This window comes from Micromys minutus (genome assembly GCF_963924665.1).
Source record: "Micromys minutus genome assembly, chromosome: 9".
In the NCBI taxonomy this organism is placed as follows: Eukaryota; Metazoa; Chordata; class Mammalia; order Rodentia; family Muridae; genus Micromys; species Micromys minutus.
In genome coordinates, this window is record NC_137978.1 from 30,490,653 (window position 1) to 30,511,137 (window position 20,485).

At 42.2% G+C, this 20,485-nt stretch overlaps 1 protein-coding gene across 2 annotated transcripts in view; it reads left to right on the plus strand.

The window, feature by feature from the left end:
• AGBL4 (AGBL carboxypeptidase 4) overlaps nucleotides 1-20,485 on the plus strand; it is a gene marked incomplete at both ends in the record, with an annotated part of 1,110,674 nt that overhangs the window by 1,045,918 nt on the left and 44,271 nt on the right. For both annotated transcript variants that reach the window (XM_080920614.1, XM_080920613.1), the window contains 2 exons: nucleotides 15,090-15,242; nucleotides 17,223-17,385. In XM_080920614.1, coding sequence (XP_080776740.1) covers nucleotides 15,090-15,242; nucleotides 17,223-17,385 — 316 coding nt within the window. The remainder of the gene's footprint in view (nucleotides 1-15,089; nucleotides 15,243-17,222; nucleotides 17,386-20,485) is intronic.

The following is a 20,485-nucleotide window of genomic DNA, read 5'->3' on the forward strand; positions in this document are numbered from 1 at the left end:
CCCAGGGAACGGAGACACTCATACAAGGTGTCTTGGAAGTAGATGAGAAATAGCTTCTTTCATTTTTATTTTTAGAGAAGAGAAGGAAAAAAAAAAAAACAACCAAACAACACTCTCGGTGTCTGATGCTACCCCTCCCTCAGCTCTCATTTCCCCACGACTATTTTGTCTTAAGGCTCTGGGAAGCTGTGGGAAGCTGCTGTACGATTTTTATCTTCATGATTAACGTGTTACACATTATTGAGTTCTTTACATCGGCAACAGAAGCTGAATCTGCAATGCAGGATTTTACGTAACTCCTCGTTTTCTTATCGCACCATTATTAACCTGGTGGCAATAAACAGAAAATACAGCTTCTCTTGTGCTGTGCTCCTTATTTTTGTCCCACTAGCAAGACAGGATTAAAAGGAGAGGAGCGAGAAGCCAGGGAGAATCGGAAAGGAAGGTTTACCCTTTATGTTCCTTCCATATCTGCCCCTGCTCCTCCCCCTCCCATGACAGCATTTGCACTGACGAGCTAGGATTAACATAGATTCTGAACAGATATTTTCTCCTTCACTTTGAACTCAAGCATTTATGCATTTGGCAAGGATTTCATCAGCACCCACTGTGCGCCTAACACTGTGCTAGATGTTGACTGGAGGGGGGGGGGAATCGGTGGTGACCTGTGCATGCTAAAGTTGGAGGGTCAAGTAACAGTAAGAGAGGATGCATGTCAGAAGTCAGACCCCTGGCAAAGGGTTCACATTCAGTTGTAGGGGTTTTAGATAGGACGATGTATCCCTGGCAGCAACAGAAGCAAAGCATGGGACACATGGAAGCAAGGAATGCCCTGGATGTTCTTAGTTTGTCATGATAAAAAGTATAGGTACTCATTGGCAAACAAGCAGAGGCTAAGGTTGGAGCTGGTGCCAGGTCGTCAAGGACATCATTTTCATATGGGAAGGTCTATATCGATAATATACCCTTTCTCTTCCCCATTAAGGTCAGACCAACGATTAGATAATTGTTACAAAAATATACAGCAAGGAGAACTTGTTTATGGAAACAAGACTTATGTTTGACTTTGTCACTTATGCACTGTAACCTTGGGAAGATGTAAAGTTGATAAGATGATTGTGAATAAGGTGTTTACGTTTTTTGGTACTATTCCATGTGTCAAAAGAGGGGCACAGGGGAAGAGAACTCTAAACAATTCAAAGAGCTAGAGAGACAACCAGAAAATCACATTAGATTTGGGCAAAAGTGTTTACATAGAGATGTGTGAAAAGGTTTCCCTTCAAACCAAGAGATAAAGGCAGATCTGTTAACGAAATCTTCTCTGACCTGTGGTTAGGTCTCAACAATGCTTATTCAGTCCTTACTGCTTTTTGGTTGAGCAAAACAGTAACAACCCAAAGGCTCCTCAGATAGAGTGAATGCCTCCAGTACCTATGTATAACATTACTTCTAGTAGGTGACACACATATCCGAGAATGTGTCTTCAGGTGTTTTTTTTTTTTTTTTTTTTAACCTTCTGTTTTGATATCCTAAGAAAGATGTGCTATGCTTCTGCTTAACTGTAATGAGAACGAACTCTATTTTTATAGGAAACATATGACTATATGGGGGAAATGTGCCTCTCATTCAAATCGCCATATTTGGGAAAAAAATAAGTTTTTTTTTTTTGGATCCAAATAACATAGCCTAAGACCGTAGAACATCTGATCACATCATGTCCTAACTGGTAACAAACTCAGCTTTTATTGGAATGTATCCTCCTAAACTCAGGTTTTGGAAACTCAGCCTCCTAAAATGACAGTGTCGAGATGTAAGGGTCTCTGGGGTGTATTTAAACCATGGGAGCTCTGCCTCAAGTGGGTTAGTGATACTATAAAAACAGCTGGCAGAGTGGCCTTAGTCTGCTCTTCTCTTCTGTCATGTGGACATAGCATTTGTCCTTTTATGGGACCTTCTCCTTTCTCATGAGAAGACATAGCAAAAAGGACTATGAGAAATGACTGTCTGTTCTTTATAGACTGTCCAGCCTCAGGTGTTTTGTTAGAGCAACTCAGCACAGACTAAGACAAGTGATGAAGAGGCACACATCCAACTCTGACTTGTAAAATGGGTGGACTCTCCATCTGAAGCCGAAAACTTCAGATGGAGATGGTCAGGCTGTTTCCTTTCTACAAAAGGATGCTTTCCATATCCCAACTTGGTGAGGGCCTTTGTCTCCGACTTTATGTGGCTCAAGAGCTACTGTCTCTGTAAAGTTTTTCCAGAACACTCATTCATCAGCCACACTTCCTCCTGAGTCTTAAAATATACTTCCCTCACAACAGTACCTTAAAGGCTTGTGTGCACTCGTCTGAGTGCTCAAATGGCATTGTAGAATGGGAGGTGCAAAGTGAGAGGTGTGGGGGAAAGAGTCAACACGGACCAAAGAGAAGTTAAGATAGAAGAAAGAAACGCAGCGAGCAAGGGGGAAAGACAAATGGGTAGGAAGAATAAAGAGGTAAACACTGAATCCCTGCTTGTGCCTGTCTACTCCAGGATTTTCTCCAGCTCACTCTAGAGGAGGCAAGTAGAAGCCATCTTAATTTCCCCAGAATAAAGCACATCATTGCAAGGGCTGGTGAGATGGCTTGGGAATTCAGAGTGCTTACTACTCTTGAAGAAGACCCAGGCTTGGTTCCCAGAACCTACATGGCAGCTCACAACCACTAGTAACTCCAGCTCATAGTATCTGACTCTCCCTCTGGCCTTTGCAGGTTCCTGCATGTGCCTGGTTCACATAATCTCATGTAGGAACCATACACATGCGCGCGCGCGCACACACACACACACACACACACACACACACACACACACACACAATAATACATAAGTCCTTACAAAACCACATCAGATTGAGTTTTAAAAAACCCTAAATGCTGGAACCTTGCACACTTCTTTGAAAGGCTCTGCCAAGGGGAAAGACTGACTGGCTTTCCTGCACCAAGCTTTCTCTACAGGCCATGCCAAGGAAATGAACTCTGTAGCTTTGTCTTGAGAGAGAGATCAGGGAGGGTAATGCCACTTGTCCCCAGTAAGGCCTGAGGATGGAGGCAGAGGAATGCAACAAGAAAATCAAATATTTGAAGAATATAGGACACCTGGAACATGATAGGAAAAAAATGTGTCCTAAGCCTGTCAACAAAGCTTTTGTATTAAATAAGCCAGAAATTGAAAACCAAAGAGGAAGCTTTCACTGTGTTCTCATACCAGTCTAGGAAAAAATCCAAGATGAGTTTTTCAGAAAGAAGAAGAAGAGAAGGAGGGGATGAGGAGAAGGAAGAAGAGGAAGAGGAAAAAAAGAGAAGGAGGAGAAGAAGGAAGAAGAAGGAGGAGGAGAAGGAGGAGAAGGAGAAAAGAAGAAGAAGAAGAAGAAGAAGAAGAAGAAGAAGAAGAAGAAGAAGAAGAAGAAGAAGAAGAAGAAGAAGAAGAAGAAGAAGAAGAAGAAGAAGAAGAAGAAGAAGAAGAAGAAGAAGAAGAAGAAGAAGAAGAAGAAGAAGAAGAAGAAGAAGAAGAAGAAGAAGAAGAGGAAGAAGAAGAAGAAGAAGAAGAAGAAGAAGAAGAAGAAGAAGAAGAAGAAGAAGAAGAAGAAGAAGAAGAAGAAGAAGAAGAGGAAGAAGAAGAAGAAGAAGAAGAAGAAGAAGAAGAAGAAGAAGAAGAAGAAGAAGAAGAAGAAGAAGAAGCAGAAGAAGAAGAAGAAGAAGAAGAAGAAGAAGAAGAAGAAGAAGAAGAAGAAGAAGAAGAAGAAGAAGAACAAGAAGAAGAACAAGAAGAAGAAAGAAGAAGAAGCAGAAGAAGAAGAAGAAACAGAAACATCTTCCGAGAGCCTACTCTGTACCAGGACCTCTAACTCGGTAGTTAGCCATCTATCCTTACCCCTGTGGATTTGCTGACAGTCTCCTGCAGTAGATATCCCCAAGGATCAAGGCCACAGCTATTTATTGAGTGTTTAATGTTTGCCCAAAGGTGCCTTAGTTTCATCACCCTTTGGTTTTTAATGAAGCAACATTAACTTTTAATTATCAAGTTAAAATGTCCCTAAGCTCTCATGGGCTTATACATTATGGCTCAGTCCTCTCTCTGCTGAAGGTTCCTTGATTATTCTTGCTTCATCTTCCCACTCAAACTACAGCCTCCTAAAGACAACCCTGGCACTCTTTCTGCAGGAGCAGGCATGTGGGGTGGTCCCCACGGAGGAGAGTCAAGCAGAGGCTTCAGATCTAATGAGATGTGAGTTAGAACTGCATCTCAGCCTAGGAGATCTTTGTGAAGCACAGTCTCTGGGCTCTTGCTCAGATTGTGACCTATTTTCTCCGTGGATTGTTGAGAGTCAGATGAGCCAATTGTTAGAATGGCTTACAAACTATATAAATGTGCCAGTCACCAGGTATTGTCAATAGATTTCTTATTGAATGAGGAAAACACTGTATACTTACCTAAGTTGGGTCCCCGAGCTCCTCTCAACTCTTTGTTGCTGTAGCACTTGCTTCTCTCCTTTTCTCCTTCAAACTGCCATCATACTTGTAACTTCAGGTACAATGTCCATCTTTCCTACAAGGCTTTAAGCTCCAAGAAGACGATATGCCCTGTGCCAAGCACAGCATTTGTCAGTACATCACTGTGTAATTGAAAAGAACATATTGAGAGTCTATAAACATGTAGACATCTTGATAAGCATTAAATCAGTTAAAACTTCACCTAATTTCACACGATCTTGTGTGTTAGGAACTTTGTCTTTAGTTCTCATGAGGCTAAGAGAGAATCTGAAAAGGAAACTGATTTTACAGGCCGCTGGGCTCACCCTTCCCAGAACTGACACTGAGTCTCTAAACCTTCTGAATCATCCTGTTTCCAGGAGGCCCTTCTGTGAACACTGTCATTGCCATGGCCATCGCTGGGGAGAAAGCGGAAACGAGGAGTGGTGTGAGACAAACCCACCCATCTCACTCCAAGCCTCCTGTCTCTATACTTTTTCCAGGACTAGGAGTAAGGGAGGAAAATAGAAGCAGGAAAGGCTCTTCTTTCTTACCCAGCTGGGTGTGGACCTCCCTAGATCCTTACATAGAGGATGTAGCATGTCTGCAGTAACATACAAGCCTGACTTTTCACTCCTAAGAAACATTAGACAGTAAGAGACAAATTATAAGTAGAAGGGGGTATTTCCCATCTTGCTGTGACTGGGGCATGTCTCCTACTTGAAAACATCATGCTCACAGATTACCCTGGTACTGAGTTTATTCTTCTGAGCCAAAAGGTCACAAATGCAGAGGCTGAACTGTTCAGGTTACCTTGAGATTTAAAGTTCAGACTCTGGTCAGTAAGACGTGGGGAATATCTCAGCATTATCACTTGCAAGTTTCTTTTGCCTCAGTTTCCCATTTGACTGCAGCACTTATCTTGTATATTTCATAAGAGTGACAAGAAGACCAGACCTAGGAAGTACTCCATGAACCATAGCAGTGTCTGTGGGATGGGGTGTCAGTGAAAGCGTGGGGTATGAAGCCAGAGGAGGCTTGAGTTTTGCTGGGTATCACTGCATGATACGGGACTCCCTCTGCATGGGATTTAACCCCTGTCCCGGAGTTCCCTTATTTTTAAGTAGTGTTTCTATCTGCTGAGTTTGTGTGCTGGACACTTTCAATCCTTACACAAACTTAGCAGATAGAAATACTACAAACTCATCTTAGCACAGCCCTAACATGTGCAGTGTCTGGCCATGCCCTTGCCTTCCTGCTGACTGTGGTTGTGATCCCCACCTGGTACATGCCTGTCTTATGATGACACCTAGCATGTAGGAAATTCATAGGAAACATTTTCAAAGAACTACTTAATTAATGGGTATTTGGGTGAAAGAACTTTTAAAAGCCTGTAAGACTTCAGAGGAGGGTACCACTAACTGATAGCTTTAAGGGGATTTGTCTCTCAAGAGATCACTTGGGCTGAACATTAATGATGAGCAAGGTGTTGCCGTGTGGAGAAGGAAGGGATGGCCGAGATAAAGGTGTTGAAAGTGCCTAAGAAGGTGCAGGAGGCTCTGCTAGGCTGGCAGTATGGGAGAGAGAGCAGGAGATGGAGTCCCAAGGCCTAGCTTCATGGTTCCCTAGGCTGGCTGCCAGGTTTTCTTATGTGACCTTTTGTCCCCTCTGTGGCAGAAAAAGGTCAGCAATGTTCAGGACATACCTGACAAAGGAAGAGATCACCACGTCACTTCAGAAAGTCATGACACACAAGACAGGAGGCCTTGACACTCTTTGGCTCATTTGGCTGTTTTGCTTCTGAGACACGGCCTTGCCACATTGGCCAAGCAAGCTTCAAACCTGGTTTCAAGTGAGGCCACACTCACCTCAAAGCCCCTTTGAGTATCTGAGGCCAGTCAAACCCATGACCCTTGTATCTTAGGCTACAGGCCTGTGCCAACACGTCCAACTGCTTAGAGATTAAGCAGTCTTCAGTTTTTCCAACTTTCAGAAAGATTTACACCTTTAAAATAATTGACTGGAAGATATCTCAATTAATTTTAAATGTTGTTTTTGTTGTTGTTTTGTTTGTTTGTTTGCTTGCCTGAGTTCCACAGAAATAGCATCTTAGAACTGAATTTTTTTTATTATTGGATATTTTACTTATTTAGATTTCAAATGGTATCCCCTTTCCCTGTTTCCCCTATGGAAACCCCTATCCAGTCCTCCCTCCTCCTGCTTCTATGAGGGTGCTCCCTCACCCACCCACTCCTGCCTCCCCACCCTGGCATTTCCCTCACTGGGGCATTGAGTCTTCCCAGGACCAAGGGCCTCTCCTCCCATTGATGTCCAACAAGGTTATCCTCTGCTAATATGCAGCTGAAGACATGGGTCCCTCCATGTGTACTCTTTGGTTGGTGGTTTAGTTCCTGGGAGCTCTGGGGGGTCTGGCTGTTTGATGATGTTGTTCTTACTATAGGTTACAAACCCCTTCAGCTCCTTCAGTCCTTTAACTCCTCTACTGAGGACCCTGTGCTCAGTCTGGTGGTTGGCTGAGAGCATCTGCCTCTGTATTTGCTGGATGCTGGCAGAGCCTCTCAGAAGACAGCTATATCAGGCTCCTGTCAGCAAGCACTTCTTGGCATTTGCAATAGTGTCTGGATTTGCAAATGAAACAATTGCAATTGTTTCCTGTATATGGGATGGATCCCCAGGCAGGGCAGTCTTTGAATGGCCTTTTCTTCAGTCTCTGCTCCACCCTTTGTCTTTGTATTTCCTTCTGTGAGTATTTTGTTCTCCCTTCTAAGGAGGACTGAAGTATCCACACTTCAGTCTTCTTTCTTCTTGAGCTTCATGTGGTCTCTGGATTGTGTCTTGGGTATTCTGAGCTTTTGGGCTAATATCCACTTATCAGCGAGTACATACCATGTGTGTTCTTTTGTGATTGGGTTACCTCACTCAGGATGATATTTTCTAGTTCCATCCATTTGCCCAAGAATTTCATGAAGTCATTGTTTTTAATAGCTGAGTAATACTCCATTGTGTAAATGTACCACATTTTCTGTATCCATTTCTCTGTTGAAGGACAACTGGCTTCTTCCCAGCTTCTATTATAAATAAGACTGCTATAAACATGGTGGAACATGTGTCCTTGTTATATGTCGGAGCATTCTTTGGGTAGCTGGAAAGTTGTCAGGCTGTTCTGGAACACTTCTCACTCTTTCTGTGCACACACTCACCTCAAAGCCCCTTTGAGTATCTGAGGCCAGTCACACCCGGACATTGCACTTTAGCTATGTAGGAGCCTGCATTACCTGCACTTGGCTATGATCTAGCAATTGCTTGCTCGACTGCAAGTTACTGAGGACAGAACAACAGAGAAAGGAGCCTTGTGGTCAGTCTTCTAGGTTCCAGTCTTACCCTTCTGTTCTTCCATCAGGAATCTTAACAGAATTCACTCTTCTCAGTCTATCATTGCTCAAACCCAACCCCATCTCAACAAGAACCCCTCTGCTCTTCCAGAACCCCAGTTCCCTAGGTCTTCCTCCATTTGACTGAATATGTGATAAACACTGAAGCAGTCCCCAAAGCAAAGGATGCCACGAGGTGTCTGAGCACCAAGCTCAGGCTTTGGCTTGTGCAGAGTGAGATGACGCAGCTCAGAACGCAGAATGAAAACCCAGTTGCTCCCTGGTGTCCAAAAGAAAATGAACTCCACTCTAAATTATGTTGCAAATATACCCCAAGGTAGTTTTAATTTTATTGGCACTGATTTTAATTTACTCTTTAGGACCCTGATTATGGGATGAGCTGTTGGCTGCTGGCGAGGGGACAGCCCTTCATCACTTGGTTTTAATTAAGGTTCTTAAGTTTGGAAGAAAAGAACAGAGATGTCTCTTCGCCCACTTCTGTTCTCATTCCCAAGTTATAATTAAAAGCCCCGCATCTGCGACAGATCCCTTGCTCTACGTAGCATGGCCACAGAAAATAAGACATTTGATTGCTAAAACAGGAGAAAAAAAGACCCCACACTAACCTGAGGATGCATTTGATCATTCATTAATTCACTTGTCCGCTCATGAGCTGGTTTTCCCAGTTCTTCCTTCAATCAAGCTGTAATAGCAGTCTATGCCAACTTTAGTTCTGATCCTGTGGGTTTTTATAAAATTGGTAATATGTGGTCCCTGCCCTCAAATGTTTCACATCTGAATAAGAGATGGAAATGAAGAATTACAAGACCATGAAGGGGGTAATCTCCTCTCTTTCTCTCTCTCTCTCTCTCTCTCTCTCTCTCTCTCTCTCTCTCTCTCTCTCTCTCTCTCTCCCTCTCTCTCTCTCCCTCCCCCCCCCTCTCTCTCTCTCTTTCTCTCTTTCTCTACCTCTACTTCTACCTCTATCCCTCTATCTCCTCTTTCATTTTTAGACTTTAGATTCCTGGGCTGGCCCCAAATTTGTGATCTTTGCACCCCACCTCTTAAGTATCTGGGATGATAGATGTGCACCACCATCACACTCAGCAAATTAAAGCATTCTAAACCAAGATTCTGTACTCCTCAAAATGCATAATACTAGCTTTTAAAACAATCCCCCAATGTCAGTGGCTGTGGTATACTAAAGGTTTGTTTGTGTCTCACATGACAGTCAGATGCAGGCCTCATGACCACCTTTCTGTAAACACTGATGGAAGGACCTGGGTCCGTGAAACACAACAGCTCCTAGTTGTGGTTAAAGGGAAAGTCTTATTGTAGTTGTGAAGAAGAGAAGAGCCAGAGGCATCTGGAAGGGTTCAGACTGAAGCTGGTCATGAGAAGAGGAGTGGGGAGAGTGAGGAAGGAAAAGGAGAGAAAGCAAGCAAAGAGGATGCAAGGGAACTGAGGAAGCATGCAGCCCAAGTGGCTGAGTTACATAACAAAGAAAAGCTGGGGGAAAGGAAGCCTGCTGCTGTGCTGAGGAGACCAGGGTGGAGAGCAGAATGAGAAGTGCTGGGATGGACAACCAATGGGTACTGAGTAAGACTTGTCCCAGCGTTTCTTTGGGACCTGACAGCAGCAGTCATTTTCTTATGACATAATTTTTACAGGTAGTTTCCATAAAGTACTTGCGTGGTTGGTTGTATGCAAATTTCATGGCCTGCTCCAACAGTGTCCATTGTTGCCTGCATCTTGTTTGATCCCAGCTGAATAGCAAGAGAAAATGGGCATTGTCCTCCTTGTCCCCGCCCCCCCCCAAAGACAAGAGCGGCAAGCATCTGTTCTGCTCATCCCTTACATTCCAAGGTTGGGAAGAGTGAAGTGGATAGAGATCACGCAGGCAGAGGAATGTCCATCCTGTGTGGATTCAGAGGTAAAGATGGTGAGCCCAGTGGTTCGAGGCTCTCCAGGTAGCGCCATGTGGTAGAAAATGATGAGGGCTGATTCTGATGAGGGACCAGATCATGCGAGGGGGTTTTAAAGCATATCCAAGGGCTTGGTCTCTGCCCTGTAAGCAATAAAAACCTGTAGAGCAGCCCGAACTAGAGCAGAGGAAGTGTTTGCATATGAAAAGACCGCTTTAAAACAGCAAGAAACTCTATTAAGAAGTGATTTTAAGAGTAGACTGGCTGAGCAAGAGATAAAAATTTGGATGAGACCTGGGCCCTTCCCACGGAAATCATAGGAAATCCTGTCACTTGGGTTGAGCAGTAACAAGTAGGCATCAAGGGCCAGTCACAAAGCTGTATAGAAAATGAGCGAGTTATTTATGAGTTTGATAATGAGAAAAACGAATGAAAAGCTTAATGAAGGCTCTTTGGGTCTCATCGTTCACCATTTATTTTCATTTATGTCCACAATATTTTAGTAACAATTTAATGCAGGCATATAATGTATTTTGATCATCCTCACCCCTGACTTTTCCCCTAAAGATGTCCAGATCTTCTCACACCTTCTCATTCCCTCTTTCTTCTTCTTTTTTTTAAATAACTCACTGAGTTCAATTTGTGCTGCTATACTCTCATAGGTGTGGGCCCATCACTGGAACATGGGTGACCTATACTAGCACAAAGAAAACTGATGTTTCCTTCCCTATCCATGCTAGGATGTTGACTGACTTGGTCTTGTATGGCCTTGGGCAGGTAGCCAAGCTGCTGAGAGTTCCTGACTGCGAATGACACTGTTTTGCTCTACTTCTTCCCTACCTCTGGCATTTACAGTCTTACTGGCCCCTCTTTATTAATGGTTTCTGAGCGTCGGGGACAGTTGGAAGTGAAAAGATGCCCTGTTTGGGCCTGAGCAGTCCGTGCATTTATTCTTTGCACACTGGCCAATTGTGAGTTCCTCAACCAACACCTACTGACTCCACAAAAAAGTATTTCACTGGTGAGGTCTGAGAACTGCACTAATCTGGGGATAGAAAGCTAGAAATTCAGAGGGAAGTTGGAGCCTAGGTGTGATTCACCCTTAGGGAGCTGCTCAAGCATAGGTTTTTGGCCAAATTAACTATATACTATGCATACATTTCCTTATGTGAGGTGGACCTCAACTCCAATCACAAAATGGTGGTTACCTTCAGAACATTGCCGTGCTGATCATATTGTAATTCACAATATTCAGAACCAGGTAAGAAGTTGATGATATGTTCCTTCAGCAGCCTACATAGCATGTTCTGGTACTAGGAAAGCCAACCAACAGGGACAAAGCTTCCAGCTTGATTGTTCCATGTCATGTGTCCAAAATGTCTTCAGCAATGCAATCTTACCATCAAGTTCTTGTGGGTAGTCAAGACCAATGACATAGCCTGTATTATTTTGGGGGAGCCTTCAGGACACCCTAACCAATGACTTCAAGAGTGTATCTCAAGCCTAGCACTAGATAATTCCAATTAAATTTCTTTATATGGATACACACACACACACACACACACACACACACACACACACTGAATAATAGGTTTCTATAAGGCAGTTTCAACTATTCTTGATGTTATTTTTTTCTTCACCCTCCCCTCTTTCATACCAACTGACCCATCCAAATGCAAATGAAAATACTTAAAGGTAAACAATGGAACAGGAGAAAGAAAAAACAGTGAAAAAAGTCAAGTCAGAAGCCCAAACGGAAAGGATGACAAATGTGATTACATTAAGAAAAAAACTCATTTAAAAGTTTCTTTATGGGGGAGAGTGTTCTAGTAAAATAATATAAAAGGAAAAGAACGACAAGATATTTTATCTAACATAGAAAAGTGAATTTGTGTAATATACAACTTCTTATAAATCAGTAAATTAGAGAGAGAGAGAGAGAGAGAGAGAGAGAGAGAGAGAGAGAGAGAGAGAGAGAGAGGAGGGAGGGAGGGAGGGAGGGAGGGATGGAGGGAGAAAGAGAGAGAGAGCCTAGTAACAATTCTAAAATGGGCAAAGAAAATGATCAGTCATTTCACCAAAAATGCAAATAATTCTTACACATATGAAAAGACATTTAACTAGATAATAAAAGATAATTGCAGTCACAGAAATTCACATTAAAACTAATCTTAGATATTAATTCCCACCCATCAAAAATGATAAATTTCAAAAAGTAAAAATGTACCCACGTTGTCAAGGTGATTTGGCCCTGATATGCGGTTGGGTGTGTACCAGTCCTTTTAATGGATCCTGCCAGTAATTTTTAGAATTACATATATATATGTAATTTATTCATATACATATATGTGTGTGTATATATGTAATATATTTATATACATATATGTGTGTGCATGTGTATATATGTGTGCATGTGCATGCAATCTTAGTGATTTCATTTCTGCGAATCCAGCATATAACTCCATCTGTATAAAATGCTGTATATGCAAAGTTCATCATCAAAGCACCAATGGTAACAGAAAAAGACTGGAAATTCCTTATATGTCTCTTATAGGTTGGGAGTTGATTAGCTGTCAAAAAAAAATGAATCAACTATTTGTTGAAAAAAAATATTTCTAAGGCACAGGAGTAAAAAAGAAAAAAACTGAACAATAATACTAAGGTGTTACTATTTTGGAGTAGGAACACTATTTCCTTGTTTATGCACAGCTGCCTCTGGAAGAGTTTGTGCTAACCTGATAGCAAAACTGTATGTTTGATTGCAGGATGGGGTGGAAGGAATATTTTCCACTATGAAATATTACATGACTTTTAACTTCTAAACCGTATGAGTCAACCAATTAAAATTCACCATCTGGAAATTTAAAGGGAAATTACATTAGGCTCCCAGTGTAAAATTTGTGGGACAACTGATACCATACCCAAGTGGCTGTCTTTGGGGCCTGGCTCTAATATTTGCTCTTTCACTAACTTACCAGCAAGCATTGCACAAACATCTCCCCTCAGGTCTGATGGTAAATAGGTCAGAGGGACTGGTTTCCAAGGCCTCTCTGTCTCTGATGGAGATACAAATTGTAGTTTTTCCTCACACATATCTCAAATCATCTGTCTACCTCTTCCTCAGCTCCTCAGAAGCTCGGAGGAAAAGACAGACAATTGAAGAAAATAAAATTGCGAAGATGACTTTTATGGGGCTCCTGTTGGATCATGGTGTATTCCACCTCTGAAGCAGAAAATGATGAGTGTAATATCACTCAGAGAGCTGCATCTTGTTGCTCTCAGAAGGGAGTGTATGCTACCCAGAGAACCAGGAGCTCAGCAAGGCATAATTCTTCACTTCAATGCCGAGGCAAATGAAATGACAGCCATCAAGCCCACATTCTAGAAGCAGCATGGATTTTATTTGGCAGTAACTTTATTTGAAAGAGTTCCAAAGGAGGGTGAATCCTTCTATATGTGGACTTTTCTTCTTCTCCAGAACTACATACCAGAAAGAAGATGCTTAGGTGACCAACATGGCTAATGTTAGTCACTGATGACAAGTCAGTTTTGTCAGGAGTCAAACAAGAGTCCTGGGCATTAGTCCCAATATTCTATGAGCTCAGGCAAATCTTTTTTACATTTATTTAATAATAATAATAACAACAATAATAGCTATCATTATTATTATTATTATACATGCATGTAAAAAGAGGAAGGTCATGGTATTTGAGAGACACTAAAAATCTAATGTCCTAAAAGTCCTCTAGTTTCCTCTAGTCTGGTGTGGTACCTGGTGTCATCTCCCAGTGTCTTTGGTACAGTCCTTATTGACAACTCTCTACCTTCAGGGAATTTAATAAATAATGTCATATCAACCTAGGAAGTGTGTTAACCATGTAACAGTCTCAGCAATGTCATTTACAGATCATAAAGCCTCCCCTACCAGGAACTGTTCCCTTGTTATTGGGGAAAAGATGAGACCTCATGACAAAAGGTTAAATGAAAGAGCTAATTAAGGCATCATGAGTGAAGTCTCTAGAATGAAGCCTAGCATGCCTAGGATACACATGAAATGATGACAAGTATTACTCCTGCGTTTGCACCCCAGTTTAATTCTCAGTTTAGAATCAAAATACATATTTCTCAGATTAAAATACCCTTTACCCAACTATCTAGGGCTAGTGGGGTCACAATTACCACCGCTTCCAAAATACATATTGGATCTTAATATTTGCCCCATACCCACAGAGCAATGGAATTTGTACCTCTCCCTCATCATGAAAGCTTTTCTTTGCAACAGATGGAGACCATTAGAGAAAAGCACAACCAATCAAACCGTAGAGTTATGGAATCCCAGTGGATACATCTACAAAACAGTCCAGCACCTAAGGCTCAGGGATCATTGCAAAAGAGGGAGCAAAATGATTTTAAGAGCCAGAGGATCAGGGGGTTTGCTGTGAGATTGTATCTCCTACTAAAGTGAGAAGCGACACCCATAAAGTCTCACCAATATGACTGCCTAAACATGAGCTGTTCAAGGGCTACAACAGACATGCCAATGTGAGCCAGGGCAGAGATCACAAGCTTCAGTCCTACACAAAGAACTACAGGCAACTAAGGAACCTCCAGAGTGGGAGAAATAGTCTCCCTGGGTAAAAGCACCCTAATACATGTATGCATGCACGAAGTGACAATTAATGTGAAAAGAGAACATGAATTTGAAAGAGAGCAGGGAGAGATGTATGCGAGGCTTTGAAGGGAGGAAAGGGAATGGAGAAGTGATGTAATTATAACTTCAAAATTAAAAGAAAGGGTTTAAAAAAAAAAAAAATCCCAAGGCTCAAAGTAGGGGCATAATTTACCCAGACTCCTCAGCTAGAAATGGAAGTTAAAGACAAAATCGCTGGAATTGCCAATGTAAATACAATGATTTCCTGGGAGGTATTTCTTATTAGTCAGATAATAACTTCTCAAAATGCCTCGTCATGTTCTATATAAGTAACTTAATTGAAAATACAGCAAACCCCTAATTTCTTGGAGACCTCTAAAAGACGGGTGCTACCAGTAGCGTTTCCAAACACTGAGGAGACATTAGTTAAAAATGAACAGAAATCGATCCTCGCCTTTCTCCTGCCCTCCAATCACATTGCAAGTAGCTACCAAGTTTATTGACAAATAAAGAGAGAGAGAGAGAGCTGGAAAGGGTGTGCTCAGTGTTGCCTCCTTTAGGGCAGCTCTGTAGGTCCAGGCTTCTCATTCGTTTTCCCTTCTCTGAACAGAAAACAAGCCTGGAGTTCTATATCGACATCCATGCCCACTCTACCATGATGAATGGCTTCATGTATGGCAACATCTTTGAGGATGAAGAAAGGTTCCAAAGGCAGTCCATTTTCCCAAAACTCCTTTGCCAGAATGCCGAGGACTTCTCCTATGTAAGTTAAAAGTTCTCGGGTGGCCAGTCCCAACCCTGGGTGCCTCAGCACCTCTTCCTACCACACCTCCCTACCGCGCCTCCCTCTCTTTCTGGTTCATTTTCATTTGGCTTGACAGGGGAGTGTTTGGCCTGTCTTGTAACCTAGTGTTTCTTTAGTGTGTCTGATTCCAACATTAACAAGGCAAAGCAACCATCGAATGGTCTCCCAGATTCGAGCCTAACCTGTGGTCTGTTTGTACGTGTCCGGGTTCTCCCAGCAGGAGAACAATGTGTCTGTTCAAGGCAGTACACACACACCATTCTCTTCTTCCATGACTTTCTTGGCCCCAATTTCTTTGTCAGTAATTGGTGAGTACATTTCTTTCTACCTGGCCTGCACTACAGCTTTCTGGGAAGACATATGCAGCTATAGATATGAAAGTTCCTTGTGGGCAGAAAAGACCTCAACAACCTTCAGAGACATCTGAGGCAGGTGGGATAGGCTGGAGGAAGGAGTTAGAAATTTTGTAGCACAAAGCAATGTCAGAAAAGAGCATGGAGAGAAGATGAGGAAAGACGTCAACACACACTATTGGGACATTGAAATAGTTTTGTTCATTTTTCCATTGTTTTGATACTAAATCTCTGGGCCTTGTTACTGCCATGTGGCAGTTGGGAAGAGGCCCACAGAGGTCATGGCAATTTTTGAAGTTGATGAGCTGAAAACTCACCTGCTCATTGCTTCGGGCTGGACATTAGTGAGGATGATGAATTTCTGTACGTGGTAAGATGCACTGTGAATTGCAGTCTTTGGATGACAGGCCGAGAAAGGAGGTTTGGAGGTTACTGAGCACAGTCTTTTCCATAGCCAAGAGAATCCTATGGGCCAGAAAAGTTGAGAATCTATTGCAAAGTCATCTAGAATTTAGGGTGTAGAGTAAAACAGGCATCTGCCCATTAGCAGCTATGGGACTAATGCAATAGTTTGTGTAGGAACCTGTAGAGCCTTCGCAACGATGGTAGTTTCAGAGCAGGCTGCAGCCTCTAGTTCATTGGAAGGCATGCCACAGGTCTGAGGTGCTCACAGGAGTTAAGGTTCCTGGATATACAGAACACACATCAACTGGGCCATGTTTCTGGTCTTGGTGATGTTTCTGTATCCCAGCTTCCTTGGGAGCTCTGGGCTGCCTTCAAGATCATCTCTCCCAGTCCCATTCCTGTCTCTGCTCTGACTCTCAACAACTGCTCCAAAATGGGCACATTATGTTTTACCACATAGATTTTAAAGTCTTTGCACTGGAGATTCTATATGATCTTTCACACTTTCCCTCACCTCTACTACACAGACAGGGAAACTGAGGACCACCAAAAGGACAGCTCATAGCTGTCAAACAATGGGAAGTAAAACTTATGTGTCTAAACAGAAGACCCAAGTCTAGCCTGCTTCCCTCTTGGATTACCCTAATGGGTACTGACAACACTGTACATAAGGAGCATCCTTGATCTCCCTAGCTTATGTTGGACATGAATTCACTTCTCTCTATCATAATGAGGAAGATGGAGATACCTGGAGCCACTAAGTTCAGGCTTCACATCTGTGCTGATTTACTTGCTTGTACATCTATAAACTTCAGTTTCTTCATCTATGGAAATGAAATATGAACACCCACTTCAATGTTTTCTTTTAAAACTAAAACATGATACTACCCAGGGAACAGTATCACTGAGTTGAACACTTATTTCTGATTATGAGCATAGTATGTGCCCCTGTTTTTCATTCCTTCTCCAGTCCCACTCAAATTCCTATAGGTAGCTGTGCCCCAGAAACCTTGATGGATACTTTCAATTACATTTGTTGACTAACCAGTCCCATAATAACTGAGATGGTGGAGCAGATACCACTTATCAGATGAGGAAAAAAAAGAACTAGAAGCATAAGATGTGCTCATTGTCTAAGAGCTGGTCTGATTCTGTTTCTTCCCAACTTTATCTTTCACAGACTAGCACATCCTTCAACCGGGACGCTGTGAAAGCAGGAACCGGCCGGCGTTTCCTTGGTGGGCTTCTGGATCACACGTCATACTGCTATACCCTAGAGGTTTCCTTCTACAGCTACATCATTGGGGGTACTACAGCTGCTGTGCCCTACACTGAAGAAGCCTGTATCCTTGCCAGGTTCTTACTATATCTATAACTGCTGTCATCTAGCTGGGAGCATCAAACTTGGGAGGATTTTCTGGGCAGGTCAGAAGTTTGATGCCAGCTAAGAAAGGTGCTAGTCTCTGGGGCGGGGAAGAATGTGGAAGATTCTATTAGGGATGTCTCTGGACTGTTTGGTTTATCTCTGACCTTCACGTGCCCTTCATATGGACATAGCCATCTCAACTGCTGCTTCCAGGCCCCAAATCTTCTCAGGCCCTGGGGGATCATGTCCTTCCCATTGCTGCTCTCCTGTTTTCCTTATCTACCACCATACCCTACCCACACTTCCTCATTTTTTCTTTGCTCTACTCGCCGTTTTCTGTCTTCCTTCTCTTTCCCCTCTCTTCTCTCCAGTCACTCCTTACCAATCATTTGGGTTTCTCACGCTACTTATTACCCCTTCTCCCCGCCCCCTCTCCCTTTTCTTTTTCTTCTCACCCCTTTTCTCTTTTCTTCTGACCCTCCATCTTCCCTGCCCCACATACCCCTACTACCTTCTGGATCTACCTCCCTGCTAACCTCCCTGCTATTGATAAACTGTTTTCCTCCCAGTTTCTCAAAAAATTCCCTGAAGTTCACCATGGTGAAAACTTGGGGCTACTTTCCATCTTGCTTGATTTTATTGCAAAGAAAATGTATTCACTAGTTTTATCTTATCTCAAATGCTCTTTATTGGGACTCTTTATTGGGATGTTCTGATAGAACTTGTTAGGTTTTATCCCTTGAGTTTTAAAGTGATTCATTTCTCTTTTCTAAACTTGTCATTTCCTCTGAGAAAGAATTATAGTACAGAATTTTTGAATCAGGAAAAGGATGGGATAAATTATGAACACAGTTGTTCCTTGATGTTCCAAGATGGTTCTAGAATCCAGAAATCCTGCTATTCTATTATTCTAGTCTCTTGTGTATAGTGTTGTAGTATTTACATATATACACACATCCTACTGTATACTTCAAGGAATAGATGTACTGTTTTTATGAGACAAGATCTCTCTATGTAGTCCTGACTGTCCTGAACTCACTGTGTAGACCAGGTTGGCCTCAACTCACAAAGATTCATTTTCCTGACTCTTCCTAACAAGTGCTGATATTAAAAGTATAAGCCACTATGCTATCTCAACATATATTTTAAATCATCTCTAGGTAACATAATATCCAAAATAGTGTAAGTGTAATCATTGTTTTATAGTATTTTTAGAAAATAATAACAAGAAAATTATATGTAAACAGTCAGTACAGAGTCAATTTTGTAAAATTACTTTCTATCCACAACTAGGTGAATCTTCTGGTGCAGAACCCATGGATATGGGAGGCCCATTCACTATATGTACAAACTACTTTTTCCCCAAATCAAAGTGCCCTTTCCACTCTCTCTTGCCAACATTTGGTGGTGTGATCCTCCAACTCCTCAAAGGCATATTTGAAGGTCAGTTCCATACCATATCTTTGCTCTCCTTCAGTATTGTGACAAAGGGGGTTCTAGGAATTGCTAGAAAGAAATTTGAGCTTATGGACTAAAGCAGATTCTAACCCCAAGATGCAGTTCTCTCTGAAAGATGCTGCAGCTGGTTTGTCATTGTTTTCTGGCATCTAAATTAATGGGTTCTCCTACCTTTCTATCAGCATGGTTTGCCAATAGAAATAATATCTTTCTTAAAAAACCCGTTCTCAGCTCACAGCTTTTGTCTCTTGACATCTAATTCTTTTTCACCAAAAATAAATGTGTATCAGTATTCCAGAAATCACAACCAGCACCTGGGGTAAAGTACTAGAGTAGAGATCTCTAAGGCTTTGCTTCTACTGGGGAGACAAAAGAGAGGAGAGATAATTTAAATATGCATAATAATCTCAGTGATAGAGGAATTCCAGAAGATTAATGGACGCTTACATTTAAAAGAAATCTATGTATATCAGCGTGGTAGTACACACCTTTAATACTAGCACACTGAATACAAAGGCAGGAAGATCATGAGTTTCAGGCTAGCCTGGGCTACAAAACAAATTCCTAGATAGTCCGAAAGAATCTACTATTGCCACAATTACTGCTAATAATGATAATAGTGTGTGTGTGTGTGTGTGTGTGTATATATAAGCTTGTGTGTGAGTGAATGTGTGTGTGTGAGAGAGTGTGTGTGTGTGTGTCTGTGTGTGTGTGTGTGTGTGTGTGTGTGTGAGAGAGAGAGAGAGAGAGAGAGAGAGAGAGAGAGAGAGAGAGAGAGAGAGTGTGTGTGTGCTTATAAAAGAAAGGGGGAAAGGGAGAGAGAAAGAATGCCAACTAAGGACCAGGTCACGTTCTACTGAGTAGCAGTAACTACAAATAGGTTAAAAGTAACTTAACAGAGAATGAGGGAGAATTGGAAATTGTCTTGACTCAGGTAAAGCTTCCTGGAAGGCCCACTTCAATTGAGTTTTAATATTGAGCAGAAGTCATTTCAATGGGATTGGGATGTGTTAATGAAGGGAGAACCCTGCAGACAGAGAGGCAAGGAGGAAAGGCATGCATGTGCAACAAGAGGATAGCTGGTCTGGTTTGGGAAAAGGCCTTTAGATCTAGGAGACAGGCTGAAAGGAATTTAAACTTGAATGAAGAACAACAGATGTTTTGTAAACAGTGGGAAGTCACCCTGGCTGTACTAAAGTCAGGGACATACAGTAAGAGGTTGCTGGGACAGTCCACAAGAGAGCTGCTTCAGGCCAATACTAGGTGATGGCCACAGAATATTTAAATGTGGGAATGAGTAGATGCAGGAATAATTACCTCAGTGTTCACAGGAGCTGGAGACTGGAAGGGGTCAGTGGAGAGGCTCTGCACCATCTTTGCAGTTCCTGGAGCTACCCTGCTTGTCAGGAGAGAAGAGCCTGGAACAATACCAGGGAAGCACAAGTCAATTTGGTACATTCAAGGGTGATTTAACCTGGTTCCTCTCTGATATACATTCTTTTTCAAGACTCATCTCCTAACAGAGGGAGAACAGTCAGACAGATTGTGATCTTTGTTGGCTGCTGGCTCTGTATCCCAATCAGAAAAAGAAATTACATGGTCTGATGGGAATGGCAATA